The sequence below is a fragment of the Magnolia sinica genome, chromosome 9, assembly GCF_029962835.1.
Source record: "Magnolia sinica isolate HGM2019 chromosome 9, MsV1, whole genome shotgun sequence".
NCBI classification, from domain to species: domain Eukaryota; kingdom Viridiplantae; phylum Streptophyta; class Magnoliopsida; order Magnoliales; family Magnoliaceae; genus Magnolia; species Magnolia sinica.
In genome coordinates, this window is record NC_080581.1 from 8,184,926 (window position 1) to 8,205,392 (window position 20,467).

Genomic DNA, 20,467 nt, shown 5'->3' on the forward strand with positions numbered 1-20,467 from the left:
TTAACATGGAAAATCCTTTCAGAAAAAATTCACGGCACAAAGCAACAGAAATTCACTATGAAAGCAAAAATTACAAAGAGAGAAAGCTTACCCGATTCAAACAACTTCGAATCTCACCATTGCTACATCCCTTTGAAATCCTAAAACTTTTTAGAAACCCTTTTAAATACCTCCCAATCCCATTTATACCTATATATAGCCTTGGAAAGGATCCCAAACGAAATAGGAAACAAATCCCACAATTTCGCAATTTTGTGAAAAATCTGCGCAGAATCTGTCGATGCCATCAAAGGCCTGTCGATGCCATCAAAGCCCTGTCAATGGCATCGAACTAACACATCAACTGTCCAGAGACAAAACATGATTTTCACGAAATTTTCGATGGAATTGAACACTCATCAATGGCATCAAAAAAGTGCCCAGTTAGTCCAGCAATCAACCGAAAAAAAATCTAGAAGACATCAATGGGATCGAGAACTGTTGGATACCATCGAAGGTGACATCGAACAGACTGTTGATGGCATCAATAGACCCAATAATAGACTTAATTTAAGACATATATTACAACATTTTATTCAAGATTTAGTTCAACCATTAGATATTTAATCCCAGTTTAGGCCAGAGCCGAAAAATCAGGCTGACTAATGATTCAATTGGACCACACTAAAGGACCCAATTGTGAATAATTGATTTTTACAAGTCCTACAATGATGATTATATGAAATACATTGTGACCATTTGATGACACACCAAAATTTTGGCCTGGGGCCAAAAAATAAAGGCCATCTTCTATTCAGGTGGGCTACACAGAGAGAAACAGAATTTTAGGTCCTTAGCATAAAATGAAGTGCTGCAGCCAGTGGTGGGGGCTGTATTTTAACTAAACATCAAGATGAAGCCCAGCCGAGAAGCCAACCCATTTGGTCCCACGCCAACCGGTTATAATGAAATAGATTTTTTAAAAAGGTATTGGCATGTAAATTCACATTACTTATGCAGCTGTTCGTTCGTAAAATTTTCTACATTTCATGAGCACAAGTACATAACGTTCAAAAGTCCATTGATCAAAGGATAGAGTGGTCCAATCAATGAGATATTGATGTATAACATGTCATAGATATGTTCCTATTGTGGTTGGGCCAAAAGAAGGTGGACTATAAATCGACCTTAACTTTAGATCTGGGTATCTTTACGGGGCGCGCAACCTATCAATCTTTATTGAAACGGGCCATTTGAGGTGAACCGACCCACAAAGTGGGGCACATCTATCCGTTTTGTCAAAAAATGCATGCTATCAGCTCAAAAATGAATTTTTAGTTTTTTTTTTTTTATATATATATAACTATTTTTAGTAATTCCAAAATTTTTAATATTTTTCTCTTTTTAGAGTTTTAGATTTTCTTCCTTTTTAGAAATAACTTGTAAAGTTTATTTGAAATTTTATTTTTAGAAATTAGGCTTTAAAAGAGTTTTAATTGAATTAGAATTTTTATAAGAGTTAGAAATTCGCTATTTTTGGTAATTGCGAATTTTGGATTTTTTTTTTTTTTTTTCCTATATCAATAGTGTAACAAGTGCATAGACATTAAACATTCATAAATGAAATTATTTCCAATATTTTAGAATTATTTCCTTCCCTGCGTCAGATCTGTCACCACACCTCATCTAAAATGGTGTCCACAATTTGGAAGGCTTCGATTGAGTTGTATGTATGCTCATTCTCATGTGTGTATGACTGTGTCTAGGTGTAGGATTAGTTGTATCCGTACTCCGTGAGAGTATCATACGAGGCCTCACCGGTTCCGATTGAACTTTGAGGATCACAACTGATACAAAAGCTGAGTACATGGGCTGCAGTGACAATGTCTTCAAAATACAGGTACACCATATAAAATTTTCCTAGTACATCTTGTGATACACGTGATTTCTACATATGGGGTCCATGGCCCAGTGATCCAAACAATTGATCAGATAGATGGTTTGGATTGCTGAAACATGGACGGCAGAACAAAGCATTACACTCCACATTCGTGCTATTATCATTTAGCTCTCCATGACCCTTTCACTTTTATCTCCTCACACGTCGGGGCCTCCCTCATTCATGTGGCTACTAGTATCAGCTTCTTGAAGGCTGCTAATCTCCACCGTTGATTGGGATGAATTGGCCCACCAGTAGTTGGACAAGTGGGAAAGAATGGCTTTGATCCTTTCCCATCGTCTTGTAATGCTATCTTTCATGAATCTTTTATAAATGCAGAAGATGATGAAGGGGACGAGAACTGCACCAGTAGAAGCTTCTGTGAAAATTAAGAGGCCACGGAAGACGTGTGGGTCCAGCTTCTTGTAAGTTGATGAGCTTTGAGGTGGGTCAGGACATGTTATGGGCTCAAACCATTTCCTCTTTATGTTGGATATGATTCCTCTTTCCTCCAGTTCTAAGATGGCCACAGAAATGTCATGAACTATTTTTGAACCTCTCGCAAACACCTGCCAAAGACAAATATGCATATTGATTATAAAGCAGATTTTAGGTTCGTCCATCAGGTGGGCCCAATCATGGACATACCATCATTGTCGTCCAATTAATGGCTTTCAAATAGATGGTAAAAGAAAAGAGAGATGCTTCAAACTCCACATTCAAAAGTGAAGTCCACTAATTAATCAAACAACTTAGATTTCCCCATTGTGTGGTCGTGATGGGATCACCAGACAGACCGCTCGGATTCACTGACCTTATTGCAGCATGTATCTGAGGTGAGTTAGTTGCAACAAATAAGAATGTCATCTTTCAGACATTTCACATTAGCAGATGGGGAAATAATGGGCAGATTGTAATGCTCGAACATGCACCTTGTGGCACTCACTGCGCACACGTGTGCATGATGCAGACTGCTCAAGAGTTGGGTTCCACAAGGTGGGCACCTCCCGAAAAAATCCAACTGTTCTGATTATTAGGTGAGCCACATGGGTACAATAGAAATGATCCACTTGATGATCAGATCAGTCAAATTTTTTTCAAACAAGGCACTGTGACAGTGGGGCCCTGACTGATGAGTGGCTTAGATCTTGCACGCATGTGTCCGCTTGGTACTGGAGAGGCGAGTGCAAGAAAGGTGCCCTATCTTGAGTGCACTGAGCATTAGTGCCCTATCTTGAGTGCACTGAGCATTAGTAAGTGATGGGGCCTTCTTTAAAATAGCCAATTTGATCAACTATCTAGGTCTTCTTTATAATGGCCATTTGATCAAGCATGAGAGAGAGAGAGAGAGAGAGAGAGAGAGAGAGAGAGAGAGAGAGCATACAAAGCTAAATCCGCCTGTAACATGAGTCAGACCGCCCATAGCGTAGCGATGGCCATAATGAGTGAGGAAGACTCTTATATAAGGAATCTCGTCGACTATAGCTGAAACTCCGTTGTTGCCGCTCCCTCGCAATAAGGCTTCTGCATACTCTGCTTCAGTGGCATATGCTTTGAGCTTCGATTCTTGGAATCCCCATTGCTTCAAAAGCTCAAACACAAACGATCCTTTCTGATACCCAACACAGTCCCCATTCTCAATTAATGACTCTAGGTTGGTAACAGTCAGTTGTGGTGACTTGATCGATAGCATCAATGACACATTTGCAGCATATATGGTCACAATTACAAACACCATGAACATCCACAGGTTTAAAATGAACTTTGAGTAGTTGCTTTCAAGCTTTTCCTCTGTAACCACCAAGAAAAATTCTCAAAGATGGTCAGTAGGCATGAACACTCCAAAGAGGAGCCAAACTCCTAAATGTGTTTTTGACTATTTCTTAATGGTCCCTTACTCATCTACCTAAGTGATCAGACAATCCTAACCAGCCAATTTGGTGGCCATCCAATAGATTGTTGGAATAGAAATTGTCCAAATTGAATTGCTAATATAAGATGGTTTCAGATTGTCTTATCAGTATGATTTTGAGCTATGCTCCATTTTCTGTGTGTTCACGAATTGGGCCATCCGAATCAACACAATGGATGAGTCTTGACGTTTAAGAAATGGTGTGAAAACACTCAACGGCCTGTAGGAATTCTAAGTGCACTTGGGACACCCACCTCTCACACATGCTAATGTGGCACATCTAGAATATGAACCCCTCATCAAATGGGTCTCACATTTAGATGCCTTTTCTACCAAAAAAATTAAGATGATTTGATCATAAGGTGGAGTAAATGTCAAGAAGAACGGGACAATAATTGCAGTCCAAGCAAAGAAGCATAGATGAGCTTGCAAGGGTGGACCTGAATCCAAGCTCAAGTAAAGCACTAATGAACTGTTTAAACTAAGCCCAAAAAAAGCCTGGTTAAGTCCATAGATGGAATCAGAGTGAAAGGACTAACATTTTTTTTTTGGAGAAATTGACTAACAATCCACATTCGACATACATATGTTCCGGCCTAATGATCAGATCAGCATTACTTTTTAAACAAGAAATCTAATTAGTAAGACTCAGATGATGTTTGGCTTCTATCTCATGCACATATACCAGCTTGGCATGTATGAGAATGAGTGGAAGCCAGAAAAGTGCTAGAGCATTCCTCCAATAACTAGCCCAAGAGCAACTCTGGTACTTACTATGAGCAAAGACGAATATAGAGAAAGAGAAGGAGAGGATCTTCCCGACTTGTTCTGAAGGTGTGCCTTGGAATTCCTGGTTTGTTTCATGCTCAAAAATCCAAACCAGAACCCCCTTCAACATGAAAAGAGTGATTATGAGCAGCCACGTTTCCATCGAAAGTGGCTTGAAGAACCACCAGAGACTGTTCATGCCATTTTCCTCCTCTATTGGCACGATCATGGCCACTCCAGACATCATATATGGAACAGTAAAGTCCCCATGCTTCAGTCTGCTTGCCGTTATCGTTACATCTCCCACAACCCCATCATACTTCTGCTCCCATTGTCCCAAGGTTTCAAAAAACAAAAATGATTTAAGAGACGCTTGTAATCAAATAGACTGACCACAAGCACAAGTGCTCGCATGGGGAGACTGTGAGAGAATCAAATCCATTTATCAGGTGGCGCATACCATGAAAAGTCCCTGGCCAAAAATTCAGGACAATCTACACACCAGGTGCACAGAAGCACGCAATGCATGTGGACCATTTGCTATGTTTCCTAACCATCCATGTTTCTCATACAAGCATGTACCACCTGATGGCTGGAAAGACCTGATATTTAGACTATGGAAACTTGACAATGGGCCCCACCTGATGAATGATCCCAAAAATGTCAAATTATCACAAAAAATAAAAGAAAGGAAGGAAGAACTACTCTGAGGTTTAGTTGGTAGATGAGATCGTTGTAGTATCCTGAGGAATTTTCATGGCCATTTTCAAAGGGAATGAATTCACAGGAGACCCGATAAGGCAAAGCATCCATCGCATCCTTGAACACATCTATAACGAAACCGCTCACTATCAAATGGTTTTCTTTTGAATCATGATCTATCTTTATAAACTCTTGGAACCCATTTTTAAGGGGGACAGCGATCCTCAGCTTCAAATCAGTTGTTCCACCTGACACTACTGCTGTGGACCTTCTTGACCGATCATTGTGTTCAAGAGCTCCAGAATGCTGGTTGAATATCACTGTTTCTTTGTTGCTGATCCAAGTCTGATTAGGGAGCCTATCCCTGTTTGATAACAAAGATCTTGAATGGCTTGCATGTACACCAAATTCCTTTGAATCATTGTTAGTGGTAGATTGCAGCTTCTCAACAGTTCGAATTGACATCCATCTTGCAACATAACCCATCGCCATTATCAACAAGATGATTGTCGCCAGGTTTATAACAAATCTGGAACAGTTGCTTTCCACCTCCTCTTCTGTGATAGTGAAGCAATATATGAGGATCCTCTTCTTATGGATGAATCATATGATTATTGGATCCAAAATTTGTAAGGGTGGGCCCATTTTATGGTGAACCAAAAAAAATCTCCTTGATGGGGCAATCCCAATGCATCCATTCTCACCCTGGGAACAGATGGCTGATAAACAAATTAGTGTAGCACCCCTAATTCATCTGGAAAATGTGAACGATCAGTTGGCCAGGATCTTCCAGTCAAGGAGATTTTCAAGGCATGGTTCATCCTCTGTGGGCCCATCAAATTAACTGTGTGGATCATTTAACCATGGCCTACTTATACAAACCAAAAACCACAATGATATATTCATTTCTTGGGTCGCGACCATCATATAATTCTTCTTTCATAGTAGTAGATGCAAGAAAAACAGAGACAAGCAGAGTCATAAAACAAAGGAGATCATCATCATCATCATCATAGCCTCTCTCCCATCCATTTGGGGCAGGCTTTTAAATGGTTGATTGAAAATTTTTACAATTTGGGGCCCACTGAACATCAACTATCCTATTTTACCCTGGCTCTAGAACCAGCCATGGAGAGGCTCACAGCTCAGGAGACTGTAGCTAAGAAAATTATAAAACTTGCTACTTACTGTGTGCAAACGTCAAGTGATTCCAAGAAAGAGAGACGGCCTGCTGCCATTGCCACTGCATCTGCTGTAATCTGGGAACTATCTTAAGCTTACAAATCAATATCAGTATCCATGTCAATGTGACGAGAAGGGGGATAATCAAAAATAGGCTCTGGAAACTTTCCATATGCAACTCGGAATAGTTGTCACAATCCATTATTTCCAAGACCTCATAAACTTCAATTTCAGCATAAATCTGCATGAAATCCATGTGATTTTCTCTGTTTGCCATGATTGTGCTACTTCCAGCATATGCAACCTCTGATGTTTTCTTGGAGGAGGGTAACTGATTCAAAGAAGGAATTGCGTAAATAGAAGGCAATCAACCAAGAACCAGCCTTACACTTCAATACACCCCGATCTATAGCTCAAGTGGCAGACTGAGTGAAAATACCTCATTTCAACACTGAGGTCTTGGTATCGATTCCCTTGTGGGGTTGGCTAACACTGAAGTGTGAACTGACAGTGGGGTGTACTGACAAGCTAACAGGGAATAAAAAAGCCTTACACTTCAATGGTGCGTTTGGATGAGCAATTGAATTGCAATTCATTAAAGAGGAAATGGCCCACGTGAGAGAATTGAAATTTGGCTGCCAGTCTATCAAGCATAGTTCTGACAGTTGGTAACTCAACTCGAAACTAGGCCGAGTTGACTTGACAGAGCAGGATTTTGAGCTGAGTCACTATGAAACTCGGTTGTAAGCCTGACTTGGCTTTGACTGATCATGACTCATTGAGTCAACTCACTAACTTGGTTGATTTGACTCGATTCATCCCCTTCCATTATTTTTATATTTTATCATACGAAACTATTTTAAATATTTATAGGCAGGAGTAGCCCCATTCACTCAATTGAACTGAATTATTGTAAATTCGATTGAACGTCCAAAGGCAGCCTAATGGTAAATTTGGATGCACTAGCGAATTGAATTGCGATAACTAGTCCAATAAAGTGGAAATAACCAGACCATAGTTTTTTTAGACCAGTTATACAAATTGCCATCGTGTTCCTTTGGAGCAGGATTCAAAATGAATGTTCGCGTTCGCGTGTATTATTAAGTTGATATCAATAGAAATAACTAAAATTGGCATTCCTCTTCAATTAAACTAAATCGTCATGATTCAATTCACTTGTGCATCCAAACGTAGCCTAAGATAGTCTACAAAGGAGTTCATCTGTTACGTACCACCAAAGTGTCTTTGGAGTTGTTCTCGGATGACAGGAATTTGGAGGATATTAGATACAGAAATGTCTCCATCGCTGCGGCGAATGCCTCTAAGGAGAAATCCTTCACTGCATGGAATGCCTTCATACAGAAAGCTGTCAGGCTTGTCTGCTTGCTGGGAATGAAAGTGATGATGGTTCTCTCCTTGTTGGGATTGTTTTCCATTACATAGAAAAAGTACCGCACTTGATTCTTGAAGATCAATCCGCTTTCCATGTTTGCTAGGAAATGTTCATGGTGTCCTGTTTGTGGCCTACTTTCCTCTTGCACCTCTGCCAGTCTTATCAAGCCTGAAACTGGAAATGGAAGGAAGGGTGTTTGGATTGAGTGAATACTTCTGAAATGAATTTAATTTCTATGGAAATTGAGTTTGCCACTTTTGTGTACAAATTGTGGAATTTGATTTCCATTTACATGATTTTACGTAGAAAGGTCGCATATCGATTTGTCCTAAATAATATGTTAATGTCAATTTCCAAGGTTATGAAAAGCATCAGTCACCTTTTAACCATTGGCCTTTTAACACTTTCATAAGAAGTCGCAGTCCAAAACAAACAACAGAACTATTATTGGATTTCACCGGAGTCTTCCATCTTGGATTTTCTCTAAGTAGGCCATATAGATTTTAGAAACTTGAATCATATAATTGTCGAGGAGGGCATGTATTGGGGTTTTTTTAAGTTTATCCAAGAGGAACCCATAGTTCAGTGATCTAGATCATCAGTCTGTTAGAGCCCATCATGGATGAACTGTCCTCAAAATCTCCTGGTAGGACAATTCAAACCCTTCCAATTTGTGGTCTGGAGAAGTAATGCATCAATGGCCTACATTTGATCTTAACAGATCTACAATTTTTTATTGGGGCCGTTCTATGGTTGCGAAAAAGTACAATGGCCTGGATCTTTTAACAGGGGACCCCACTTCTACAAGTGGATACCCAATCAAACTGTACATATCTTTGGATGGAGAATCACAAAATTCCTCAATAGAATCAAATCATATAACTAGAATGAAATTGATAGTTTCAGATAAGATATCATTCATAATGTAAACATAAACTCTCTAAAAAGGAATTCGAAACACGCACACACACACAAAAAAAAAAAAAAAAAAAAAAAAAAAAAAACCTACCTAGTTAATATAGAATTTACATTTTTTTAATCCAGAAAGGTTTAAAATAAACTACAGTAGCCATCACAGAGTACTACCTACTTAATATAGAACTCACATTTTTTTGATAGGTATTCAATAAACTACCGAATTATCACAGCGTACGTTTCGTTATAATTCTTGATGGCACTTGGGCGGGACCCATACTGATTTACGCAAAATCCACCCTGACCACCAGGCATGTCACCCTCTGTTAGCCTTAGGGTCCAAAACTCAGCATCATTCATGATTGCGGTGATGCCTTTGTATAACGTTTTCAAGCATGTGGTCCACCTGACTCACATATGGAGCTGCATTTTAGGCCCTAGACTTAACGGTGGGTGGGTGATGCACCCGGTGGTTAGGGTGGATTTTACATAAACATCAGGGTCGATCCCACCCAAGCTGAAGACCCTCTTCTTCGCACGGCGGACCGGAGTCGCCGTTAAGAAATCTCGAAGAAATCTTTTGAGAAAGGCATCGGGAATGTAAAATTCTAGTTTTTTCTTGTAAAATTTCCTTCTAAACGTAGTAAATTGTAAAACTATCCAAACTCATTTAGATGACTGAAACAAGGGCTCGTCACCATACCTGCTGGTTCAAGTCCCATGGGCCCACCGTTATGGATGGTTTCCGATCCATTGGCGCCATTTACGGCTGCCGCCTTGGCCTTTGGTGAAGAGCAGAGCAGCAGCATGAACAAGAAGGGCATCTGAAGGAACTTCATCTCTTCTTTCATTGAAGGCCTGGTTATGACTATCTCTCATTCTTCAATTTATGCTGTGATGATAATACGAGCAGTTGACAAAAAATAAAATAAAATTGCGGACCCCACTCGATCACCTTCCTTCCAATTTCGGGACCGGAATCGTATGCAAACCCCTGTTTTACGCAACGCGTGAAACATCCAATCTTGTTTTGTAGGGCTCATCATGTTGTATATGTATAATCTAGTCTGTACATTAGGTTCTATCCTCTACGTATGGGGTAAAAATAAAAAACCCACTGCGACGTGTGCAACTCAGATGGACCACACCAGAATGGAGCAATGGGGATGGATGGCAACCTTAGGTTTGTGTGTTTGTATAGCTGGAGCCCATGTTTCAATGATCCCAAAACGTTCATATGGTCGGCCTCACCGTGGATTGTCCATCCAGAAAAAATCATTAAGAGCAGAAGATCCTAGCGATACAATAGTGACCCTCTAATCATCGAATGGGAACCATGGTTAAAGGTTTAGAAATTTCGTATCTAAAATTTTTTACGCATGGAATAGTCACAAGACGAATACGCTACTCAGGCCGCGTATAACATTGATGCACAGGCACTCAGAAGTTCACCACGTGGACTATATCATTTCAAATAAAACCATCTAGATTGTGCAGTGCACTGTCTCCAAGTCAACATCCCAATATCGGATTGTTTGAACGATTCATGGTCGCATTTTTGTGCAAATAATATCCCAACTCCGAGTGATGTCACACATTAGAAGGTGGACCCGCAGAGCTTGTTGTTGCGCGTGGTCGTCCTTGCAGCCGGTGTTCCAGGAAATTCAATTCGCGTACCTATGTAGGATGAGCGACGTAGCCGAAGTTTCCGTTGCCCACTTGAGGACATCCAGAGCATTTTCTGGTTGGTTAAGTGATCCAGACCATTCATCGGTTTAGGCCCAGTGCAGATGGGCCATGATGCAGGACGCATCTGAGCCACTCCAACCGCCGTCAATATCTGGGCATCCAGTAATTTCAATGGTCCAAATCAATTGACAGCTGTGGGCTTAGACATAGATGGACAACTTATGCCACTAATGGCGGGCCCCACGGGCCACACTTCAATGACAGACCGTCATAAGCGATCTATCCGTTCCATCGGAGTATGATTCCAGGGAGCTGCATGGAAGCTTAGGGCTGAAAGTTGGGCGGGTTCAACCCGACTTACCTGTGACCTACAGGACATTGGGTTGGGCTTGGGCTTGGGCTGTACAAATACCAACTTGATAAAACTTGAGTTGAGCTCGGGTTGCCCGACCCAACCTAAACCCGATTGATATATAAGTTATAAATTATAATTAAGGGTAGATAGTTTGTGTGAAAGGCATGAGAATTTCCGTGCTATTGGGTTTCATTAGTCCATGTCATTTTCGATGACTCAAAGCTAACGAGATACGTCGGATTTCCCTCTCCCAAATAGAGTGCATGTCGCTAGTGAGATACGTCAGATTTCTTTCTCCCAAATAGATTGCGTGCTACACAACAGGACTTTTAAATGAATAATTGTCCTATATTTTAGCTTATTTGTTTAGAACAATTAAAATTCTTTACGACAAATGACTACATATATAATTAATAAAATCATAGGTACAAAAAATAAGATGAATATTGAAAATATAATAATGAAAATATTAGCATATATCCACTTGACCAATCTTTAAAAAAAAAAAAAAAGTGGACTCTTGCCACAATTTCATTAATCACATACATGAACAGTCCTTTGGGTGGGGCCCAACAAAAAGGTACGGACCCCACCTATTATGAAACTTGTAAATGAGCTAAATACACAGAGCTAATTCAGAAAAAGAAAGGGAACCGAACAAGGAGGAAAGACACTTCCCAGGCTGAGCCATTTGCCCAACGGGCCTAAAAAGGAAGGTAAACAACCTCAAGGATTTCTAAATGAACCTAAACTGGCATTGTCAAGGGCTAGCAAACCCCTAACTTCCCTCGGGTTGGGATTGGGTTGAGAATTCCTAATCCGACGTTGAGTTGGGTTATGTTAGGATTGAGGTATAGGAACTTGGGTTGGAATAGGGTTGAGCACCAACCCGACCCAACCTGCCCGACTTTCAGCCCTATCGAAGCAGGCGCCATGATATTTTATCACTCTTGATTCACTTCTTCATGATCCTGACATCTGATCATCTTAAATTTTTTATATATACTTCTTTTATGATAAGATGCCCAAGTGCACTTCATTAAGCACATTTGACACGTGGATCCCATGTAGCCTATTTATGATGATAAGTGGCAACATCTGCTCGATCTGGCCTTATCTTGTCTTGTAATTGACTTCGAACTTCTGTGCGTGGCTTAGGTGTGTTGATATCTTCACGTACATTTTTAGAAACATACCCATAAGTGGGCCATGACAACTGTTCGTGTTAGATGAATACAGATCTCTTGATCTCGCTTGATCTGATCATTATATTAACTCCAAACTTCACACACCATCTCATATAATGAAATCTTCATTTTGATCTTCAATTTGGAGCAGATTCTCTAGTCACTGACATTTGGGGTGTGCTTGGATTGTAAGTTACTTTACATAAACTATTTATTACTTTATGCCTCAAGTAGCTTATCTTGAATTTCTACTTATTCAACATATAAGTCTGTTTGTCATGTAACATACCTTTCCGCCAAAAAATAGAAATTGATGTTTGGTTTTCCAGATCACATAAGTACTTTGTTCCTCTAGATTGTTTAGTCCACCCTTAATATCCATGGTCCATCATGTAGGGTTAGCCTTTAACATGGAATGTTCAACGTGTGGGCCACACCTTTGATGTGGGCCATCCATCATGCGAGGCCCACTTTGGATGTGGCCCATTCATCATTAGGGGGCTGACCTTTTATGTGGACCATCCATTATGTGGGGTCCACCTTGATGTCGGTTATCCATTATGTGGGGCATACCTTCAATGTCTACTGCCCATCATGTGGAGCCCACCTTTGATGTGGACCATCAGTCTTGTGGGGCTATCACATGGAGAGATGAGAGAGATAAGTAGAAAATCAAAACATTCAAAAGGAAAAAATAAAACTAAATAACTTTCATCACTTAAGTAACTTTCACAACAAGCCTTACCAAACTATCTTAAGTTTAAAAGTTAACTTATCATGTAAGCTTTTAAAAAAAGTTACTCATTGCGTACCATCCAAACGGCCCCTTATTTGATCTAAATGATCAAACATATATCTCTTGATCTTGCATCCTTCCGATCAACTCTAAACCTCACAGATGTCTTTGATAGATTGAGAGAGAGGCATGCTTACCTACGCACATGCGCACCTTTGTACATGTGTCATGGGCGTCTAATTCAAACAGTCCATGTGATGTGGCATCCCATGAAACCCTAAGGGACCAATTTTCACCTTGATCTAAAACTCTGGTAGGCCATAGCAAAGAGATATGCAAATTAAGGGAGGAAACTGTTTTCTTTTTTCATGGCCTACCAAAATTTTGGATCAAAGTAAAAGTTGGGTACTAGGGGTTTCATAGGGTGCTGCATCACGTGGAGCATTCAAATTTTGGACTCACATAACGTATGATGAGTTTTTAAAAAGTTCAAACGAGTTCGGTGCAAACTGGTGGGTAGCTGGGCATTCAGAGATATATATATATATATATATATATATATATATATATATATATATATATATATATATATATATATATATATATATATATATATAAAACGTATGATGAGTTTTTAAAAAGTTCAAACGAGCTCGGTGCAAATTGGTGGGTAGCTGGGCATTCAGATATATATATATATATATATATATATATATATTCCCATGAGGTCGAGCTATGTGGCCCCATCGTGATGCGTGTCGAACATCTACCCCATCAGTCAGATGCACAATTCCATGGTGGGCCTCGTGCTTAAAAATCAAGTCAATCCATGACATGTGGGCCACACCACATATAAAAGTTGAGAGGGGTTACCCTTCCATTAAAACATTCATTATCATTTGTTAGGCCCGTTGAGATGTGGTTCACAAATCTAGGCTATCCATTATATGTGTCCCACTTGGATGGGGGGTTAGATCAAGTTTCAGTTGCATCCAAATTTTAGATGGGCCCCAACAAGTACTTTTATATGTTTTAGACATGTCTTCACATGATTTTAGATGGTATAGCCCACCTGAGTTTCATATATTACTAATTTTTGGGATATCTCATAATTTAAAGGAGACCCATCAAATACACAGTATTGATGTTCGATAAACATCATGCTAAGGCCCACACAACTTGACCTCATGGGTTGACCACATAGAACGATTTCTCATATATATATATATATATATATATATATATATATATATATATATATATATATGGAAAAGGTACTATGCGCTTGTGTGGGCCCCACCGTGATGCATGTCGACTATCAACACCATGCATTTGATGGGTCCCCTCTAAATTATGGGATATCGCAAAAATCAGCCGTATACAGAACTCAGGTGGGCCATACCATCTAAAATCATGTGAAGACATGCCAAAAACATATAAAAGCACTTGGTAGGGCCTACCTGAGTTTTGAATATTGCTGAAACTTGGTTTGAACCCTCATACAAGTGGGACACACATAATGGATGGGCTGGATTTGCAAACCACATCTCAGTGGGCCCAAAAAATGATTATGAATGTTTTAATGGTGCACGGCCCCTCCCCACTTCTGTATGTGGTGTGGCCCACACAAGTCACGGATTGACTTGATTTTTGAGACCTAGGCCCACGATGGAATGGTGCATCTGACTGATGGGGTAGATGTTTGAAACGCATCATGGTGGGGCCCACACAGCTCGACCTCATGGGACAGTCCCATCAGCTCGAGCGCATATATAATACCTTTTCCCACACACACACACACACACACACACACACACACATATATATATATATATATATATATATATATATATATATATATAAAAGGTTCAATCACTCAAATTAGAGACTAAACCCTAGTAACTAATAGGACAACGCTCTAAATATGTATAGCAAATCAAAACAAAACCCTAAATAATCAATCAAAAAACAGAAAAAAGCGTGCAATCAGCAGAAAATGATAAACTTTGAAGACTCTCCGGCGTAGAGTGATGTTTATTAACGTGAAATCCCAGTAATATATATATATATATATATATATATATATATATATATATATATATATATATATATATATATTTCCAAAAAGGTGATGCCAGCTACAGGCCCACCAACTTTCATAAAAAATCCCAATAAAATATAATACACAACCCAATTATTAATCTGTAGAACTGCTTTAGCCCCCACCTTGAGTTTTGTATTAGATCCACACCATCCATCAACTTTTTCAAATCATTCTAGAGCATGATCCCAGAAACTGAGGCACATCCAAAGCTCAAGTGGACCACACAACAGAAAGCTGCAGGAATTGAACTACTACTGGGTCCGAGGAGTTTCAACACAAGGTCTACGGTTCGAGACCCATTTGGGCGGTGAAATCCCACTACGGGGTGTGTGTGTGTTGGGTGCGCGTGTGTTACAAAAAATAAATAAATAAATAAATAAATAAAATAATAATAATAACGTGAAACCTCAAAAGCACTCCCTTGATTCGACTTGAGATGTACTATGTGAATCCTTAATTTACCAGTACGCGCGTTGCTCAGCTCCAAGGGCAACTAAGGGTCCACCGTGACGTTTGAATTTTATCCACACCATCTATCCATTTTTCCATATCATTTTAAATTATTAAAACAAAAATAGAGAATATCAAAGGCTTAAATACACCACAAGGTAGGGATTAGATTCCTACTGTTGAAAATTTCTTAGAGACCACCGAAGTATTGTATCAAGGTGATATTTGTTTTTTCAATTCACCCAGGTGTATATGACCGTATCAACAGGTTGGATGGCAAGTAAAAAACACTGTGGGCCCTAAGAAGGTTTCAATTGTGGGCATCCTTAGCACTGCTGCTTCATGTGGTGTGGTCCAATTGAGCATTGGATCTATCTTATTTCTTACTCAATACTCTAAAATGATATGGAAAAATGGATGGACGGCTTGGATGTAATTAAAACATCACGGTGGACCTTCAATGGCCCTCAGAGCCTCTGCCCGTCCCGGGCCCGGAACAGGCGGGGGAAGTACCTAATCCGCGCCCGCTAAAAAGATTCTCTCTCTTGGTAACAAAATATATAATACATAATCCAACTATTAATTTGGAGAACTTCTTTGCCCCCGTCATGAGTTATATATTAGATCTACACCATTCATCAACTTTTCCAAATCATTTTAGAGCATGAGCCTAAAAAATGAGGGACATCCAAAGCTCAGGTGGATCAAACAACAGAAAGCTGCAGGAATTGAACGACAACCACTGTTGAAATCTTCCTAAGGTTCACTATGAGCTTGCCATCTAACCTCTTTATAAGGTCACGTAGACTTGGATGAATTGAAAACACAAATATCCAGAGACTTCTGTGGCCATAAGAAGTTTTCAATGGTGGGCCCTAATTCTCACTCTTTTCTTGTAGTGCGGCTTACTTGAGTTTTGGATCCACCTCATTTTTGTTTTCTTGTCCTAAAATAAGCTTGCAAAATGAATGGACGAGGTGGATTTCCCACAAATGTCAGGATGGCCCCACCTAACATCCCAACGTAAGAAATTTACGGAGAAGGCTTTAGTGGGAAATCTGGACTTTTGCCACTGGTAGTAGGGGATTGCATGGCGTGCCACACGCCATTGACCTGACATCACCAAGTATGTGGGCTCCACCATGACATATGTGTTACATCAGAACCATCCATCCATTTTATGAGATCATTTTAGTGCATGAGAACAACAAAGATGCAAACCCAAATCTCAAGTGGATCACACCTCAAGAAAACAGCCCATTATAATGTTTATCTAGCATCCAACTTGTTCATTAGGTTACACTGACCCACACCCTGATCCATAGCTCCAGTGGTAGACCGAGTGAAAGATACCTCGTTTCAACGCTGAGGTATTGGTATAGATTCCATATGCGGGGGTGGCCAACGGTGAATTGTGAACTGCCAGTGGAGTATACTAACAAGCTAACAAAAAAAAGAGAAGAAAAAAGGTCACACTGACCTTTTTTTTTTTATAAAGAAACGTGGAAAAGTTCCTCCAGATCTTCATTAATGAGAATATGGGCTGAGGCTAACACTGACCTAGATGAAGGGAAAACAAGCTGTCTCTTACAGGGAGAGGTTTGGCTAGTAACCCCAACACTGGCCAAGTAGCTGCACTATCTATCCATTTTCTAACTAATCTTAGAGATGAGCCAAAAACAAAATGTGGCAGATTCAAATCTCAAGCAGACCACACTACAGGAAACAGTGGGGATTGAACACCTACCATTGAAACCTTTCAAGAGCCATAGAAGTTTTGGATCAAGCTGATATTTGATTTTTCCCTTCTTCCATACCGGGTCTATCTGACCTTTATAAGGGTTGGATGGAAAATAAACAGTATAGTGGACTTTGACATTGAATCAATATTGTTTTCTTGAGTTTTGGTCCACCTGTGATTTGGATCTGCCTCATTTTTGGGCTCATGCCCTAAAATTATATGGATAAAAAAAATAAAAAATGGATGGACAGCGTGGATAAAATAAATACATCGTGGTGGAGGTCCACAGAGATTTGACACCAGCTAGCTGGCTAGTGTTGGAGGTCATAAGCAAACCGCGTCCCTCTTATTGTCTTCTAGTTACCATGCGAAGGAGATCAAAGCATTGCTATGTAGTTATAATTGGTTTTACAGGGTAGCGGACCCAGTGCCTTCTGAAGCACCTGGGTCTCTCTCTCTCTCTCTCTCTCTCTCTCTCTCTCAGTTAGCATTCCTCAGTGCAACAATCTTCCTCACAAATGATCTCCGAAGGGATACCATATTGAGTGGTCCTCTCATCAAGCTGACCATCTTCGGGTCTTCTCAGATCCCTTTCTCTTTCTCTATTGACATTAGAATCCTCCTCATTTGTGTGGTTTGCAGTTATCTCGATAGAACAGTTACCCAAAGCTTCTCGACTATTCCTGGGTCCCACAAATGATGTTTGGGACGACGAGTCATTTCCATGCCTGGTTGTTTTCCGTTTATAAATGAACAAGATGATGAAGATGAAGAGAGCTACGCCGGAAGTGAGTTCGGTGATGAGGAGTATGCCGCGGAAGCTATGTAGAGATATCTTGTTAGGGACTACTGGAGTTTGGTGTGGGTCAGGACTTGTTTTGCAGCGTCTGAACCATTTCTGCTCTAGCTCAAACATCTTATCTCCTTCAGTGAGTTCCAAGATTGCCCTAGAAATATGAGGCACTATCTTGGAACCTCTTTGAAACGCCTGTAGAAGATAAAGAAATGAAAATGGGTCAGTTTAAGAGAGTATGGAGTTGAAAATGGATGCATAGTAAGGTGATCCGTATGGTATATATATCTGGTGGACCACACATTGGGTGAACTCCTATCCATAAATAGATAATTCTTGATCGTCCATGTCCAAGTTTAAAAATCTCATCAGTTTGGATGGTAAGGATTGGCTAACAGGTGTGGCTCTTGTAACATATGCCACCCATTGATGGGCCTGCCACATGGTTGGTCAGGATTCACTAATCGTACACCCATGTGCAACGTAATTAGTCCAAGTTTCCTCAAACATGTTGAAACGCGGCCGTTAAGAAATTTCCTCACATGGGTCCATCCTGTAATGGGCCAGGTTCGAATAATTGGTTGTGCCACAGTGCCCATTTAAGAAGCCTGTTAGCCAGACTAGGCCCAATCTTCTCACTGATCCGCATTAAAATTTTATTTACAGCTGATTACTGAGCAGCCTGTGATCTAGACGCTCGATAGCCCTGATTCGAATCGGATCCGACAGAAGCTATAAGGGGCTCAAAAAGATTCCCGTACGAAATCTAATCCGTTCATCAGTTTTTCGAAACTCAGTTTGGACACACCACAAGAAACAGATGGAAATGCCCACCGTTAAAACCTTCCTAGAGCAGACGATGATGTTTATATGCCATCCAAACCGTGTATAAGGTTACTACCACTGGGATAGACTGTAGGCACAAATCTCACAATTATATAGAACTTTTGTGGCCCTCACAAAGTTTGGAATGGTGGGCGTTCAATCTCCACTGTTTCATATGGCATGGTCCACCTGAGTTTTGGATGGCCCTGATTTTTGAACTTCAGCCCTATCGTGAGCTTGAGAAATTGATGGACGGTGTAGATTCTCACGGGCATCTATGTGGGCCCAACATAGTTTCCGACCACAGGAACCTCTTGTGGGCGGGGGACACAGGATTAGCCCGGGGAGATAAATCAGCTCCTAGGTGGGCCACACCACAGGAAAAAAAGGGGGCACAGATGCCAACCATAGCTTTGTGTTTGCGATCCACCATCGTGTGTATATTCCATCCAAACCGTTCATCAGGTGCACCTTACCATTAGAGCACAAACTCTAAAAATCAGCCTGATCCAAACCTCAAAAGAGCCACACGAGAGAGAGAGAGAGAGAGAGAGAGAGAGAGAGAGAGAGAGAGAGACGTACAAATCCAAATCCAGACGGTCTGTGAATGGGTCCCATCATGGCGTAGCGATGACCATATTTAGCAAGAAAAACCTTCAAATAAGGAATCTCATCTACTATAGCAGAAACTCCATTGTTGCCACCTCCTCTCAACAACCCTTCTGCATACTCTTCTCTGGTTGTGTAAGCCTTGAGTTTCGACTCTTCGAATCCCATTTGCTTTAGAAATTCTAACACCAATGATCCCTTTCGGTATCCAGCACACTTCCCATCCTCAACCAGCGACTCTATGTCCGTCGCAGCCGGTTGGAGCTTCTCAGCCGTTAAAATTGATGAAATGATTGCAACGTAACACGCCCCAAGCAGGAGCACTGCAACCGTCCATATGCTCACGATGAATCTGGAATAGTTGCTTTGTAGCTTCTCTTCTGTCATTAATAAGAAAAATTTACAGATCATGAGTAAGACCATCGCGACTTGCAATCGCCAAATGAAATGTAGCATGTGTGTGCAAGATTTGCGCCCTTCATCAGGCAGACCACAAGAATCAAAGCATTCCAAACAAACTACAAGACAAGATATACGTGGAAAAACACCAAACAAGGGTAAAAAATCACGAATGCAAACTTCCACTATGAAGAAAACGAAGATTACAAGGTAATATACTAACCTATCCCTTGGAAGTATAGAGAAAACCCTTTGCCCACACCTTGGAATAACTCTCATGATACCTAGAAAAGCCCTAAGAACCCCTATTTATAGTTTAGGCAACTTCCCTTTTGCACCTATGTGAAAATGGACTCAAATTTCTGCAGTCCGTATCAAATCCAGACTCAAATCTGCGTAAGCTCGACTGGTCGTGCAGAGTCCTCGACCGGTCGAGCACATCCCACGACTGCTCGAGCACCTTGAAAATCTAAAACCCCAACTCGCTGTAAAACGAATCGAGCCAGTCCACGACCGGTCGAGTGGGCCACTCGACCGGTCGAGTAGGGTACTCGACTAGTCGAGCGGCCCCCAGATGTGGCTTCATATCTCAACAATCTCCCACTTGGAGACACATCACCATAAATCTGTCTTTTACATCCGGAGTGCACCACTTCCCCGTCTTCAAGCCTGAAGACTAATCAAAGCTGAACAGAGCTTCAGCTTCTCCCGTTTGACCGCCTTAGTCAGCAAATCCTTAGGATTCTTACTTATATGAATCTTTTCCAGAGTAATTGATCTATCTTCAAG

General features: G+C 40.6%; 2 protein-coding genes across 5 annotated transcripts in view; both read right to left on the reverse strand.

The window, feature by feature from the left end:
- Window positions 1-1,839: 1,839 nt before the first annotated feature.
- Window positions 1,840-10,202, reverse strand: LOC131256810 (glutamate receptor 2.9-like). Of its 4 annotated transcripts, none has more exons than XM_058257848.1 (7): window positions 9,494-10,202; window positions 7,718-8,049; window positions 6,489-6,813; window positions 5,301-5,857; window positions 4,605-4,923; window positions 3,303-3,709; window positions 1,840-2,487 (listed from the first exon to the last, which is right to left on the reverse strand). In XM_058257848.1, exons 1-7 carry the CDS (start codon window positions 9,639-9,641, stop codon window positions 2,077-2,079), a joined length of 2,499 nt encoding a protein of 832 aa, XP_058113831.1. In that variant the 5' UTR covers window positions 9,642-10,202; the 3' UTR covers window positions 1,840-2,076. The 4 variants fall into 4 exon arrangements, with proteins under 4 accessions (XP_058113831.1, XP_058113833.1, XP_058113830.1 ...); XM_058257850.1 differs by having other exon boundaries at window positions 7,940-8,049; window positions 9,494-10,201; XM_058257847.1 differs by having other exon boundaries at window positions 7,715-8,049; window positions 9,494-10,201.
- A 7,323-nt stretch (window positions 10,203-17,525) lies between these two features.
- The window catches only part of LOC131256120 (glutamate receptor 2.8-like), a 45,386-nt gene continuing 42,444 nt past the window's right edge, over window positions 17,526-20,467 (reverse strand). The window contains exons 3-4 of the mRNA XM_058257170.1: window positions 19,253-19,659; window positions 17,526-18,040 (exon numbers count right to left, since the gene is read on the reverse strand). Of these exons, the coding sequence (XP_058113153.1) occupies window positions 17,537-18,040; window positions 19,253-19,659 (911 nt within the window). The 3' untranslated portion in view covers window positions 17,526-17,536. The remainder of the gene's footprint in view (window positions 18,041-19,252; window positions 19,660-20,467) is intronic.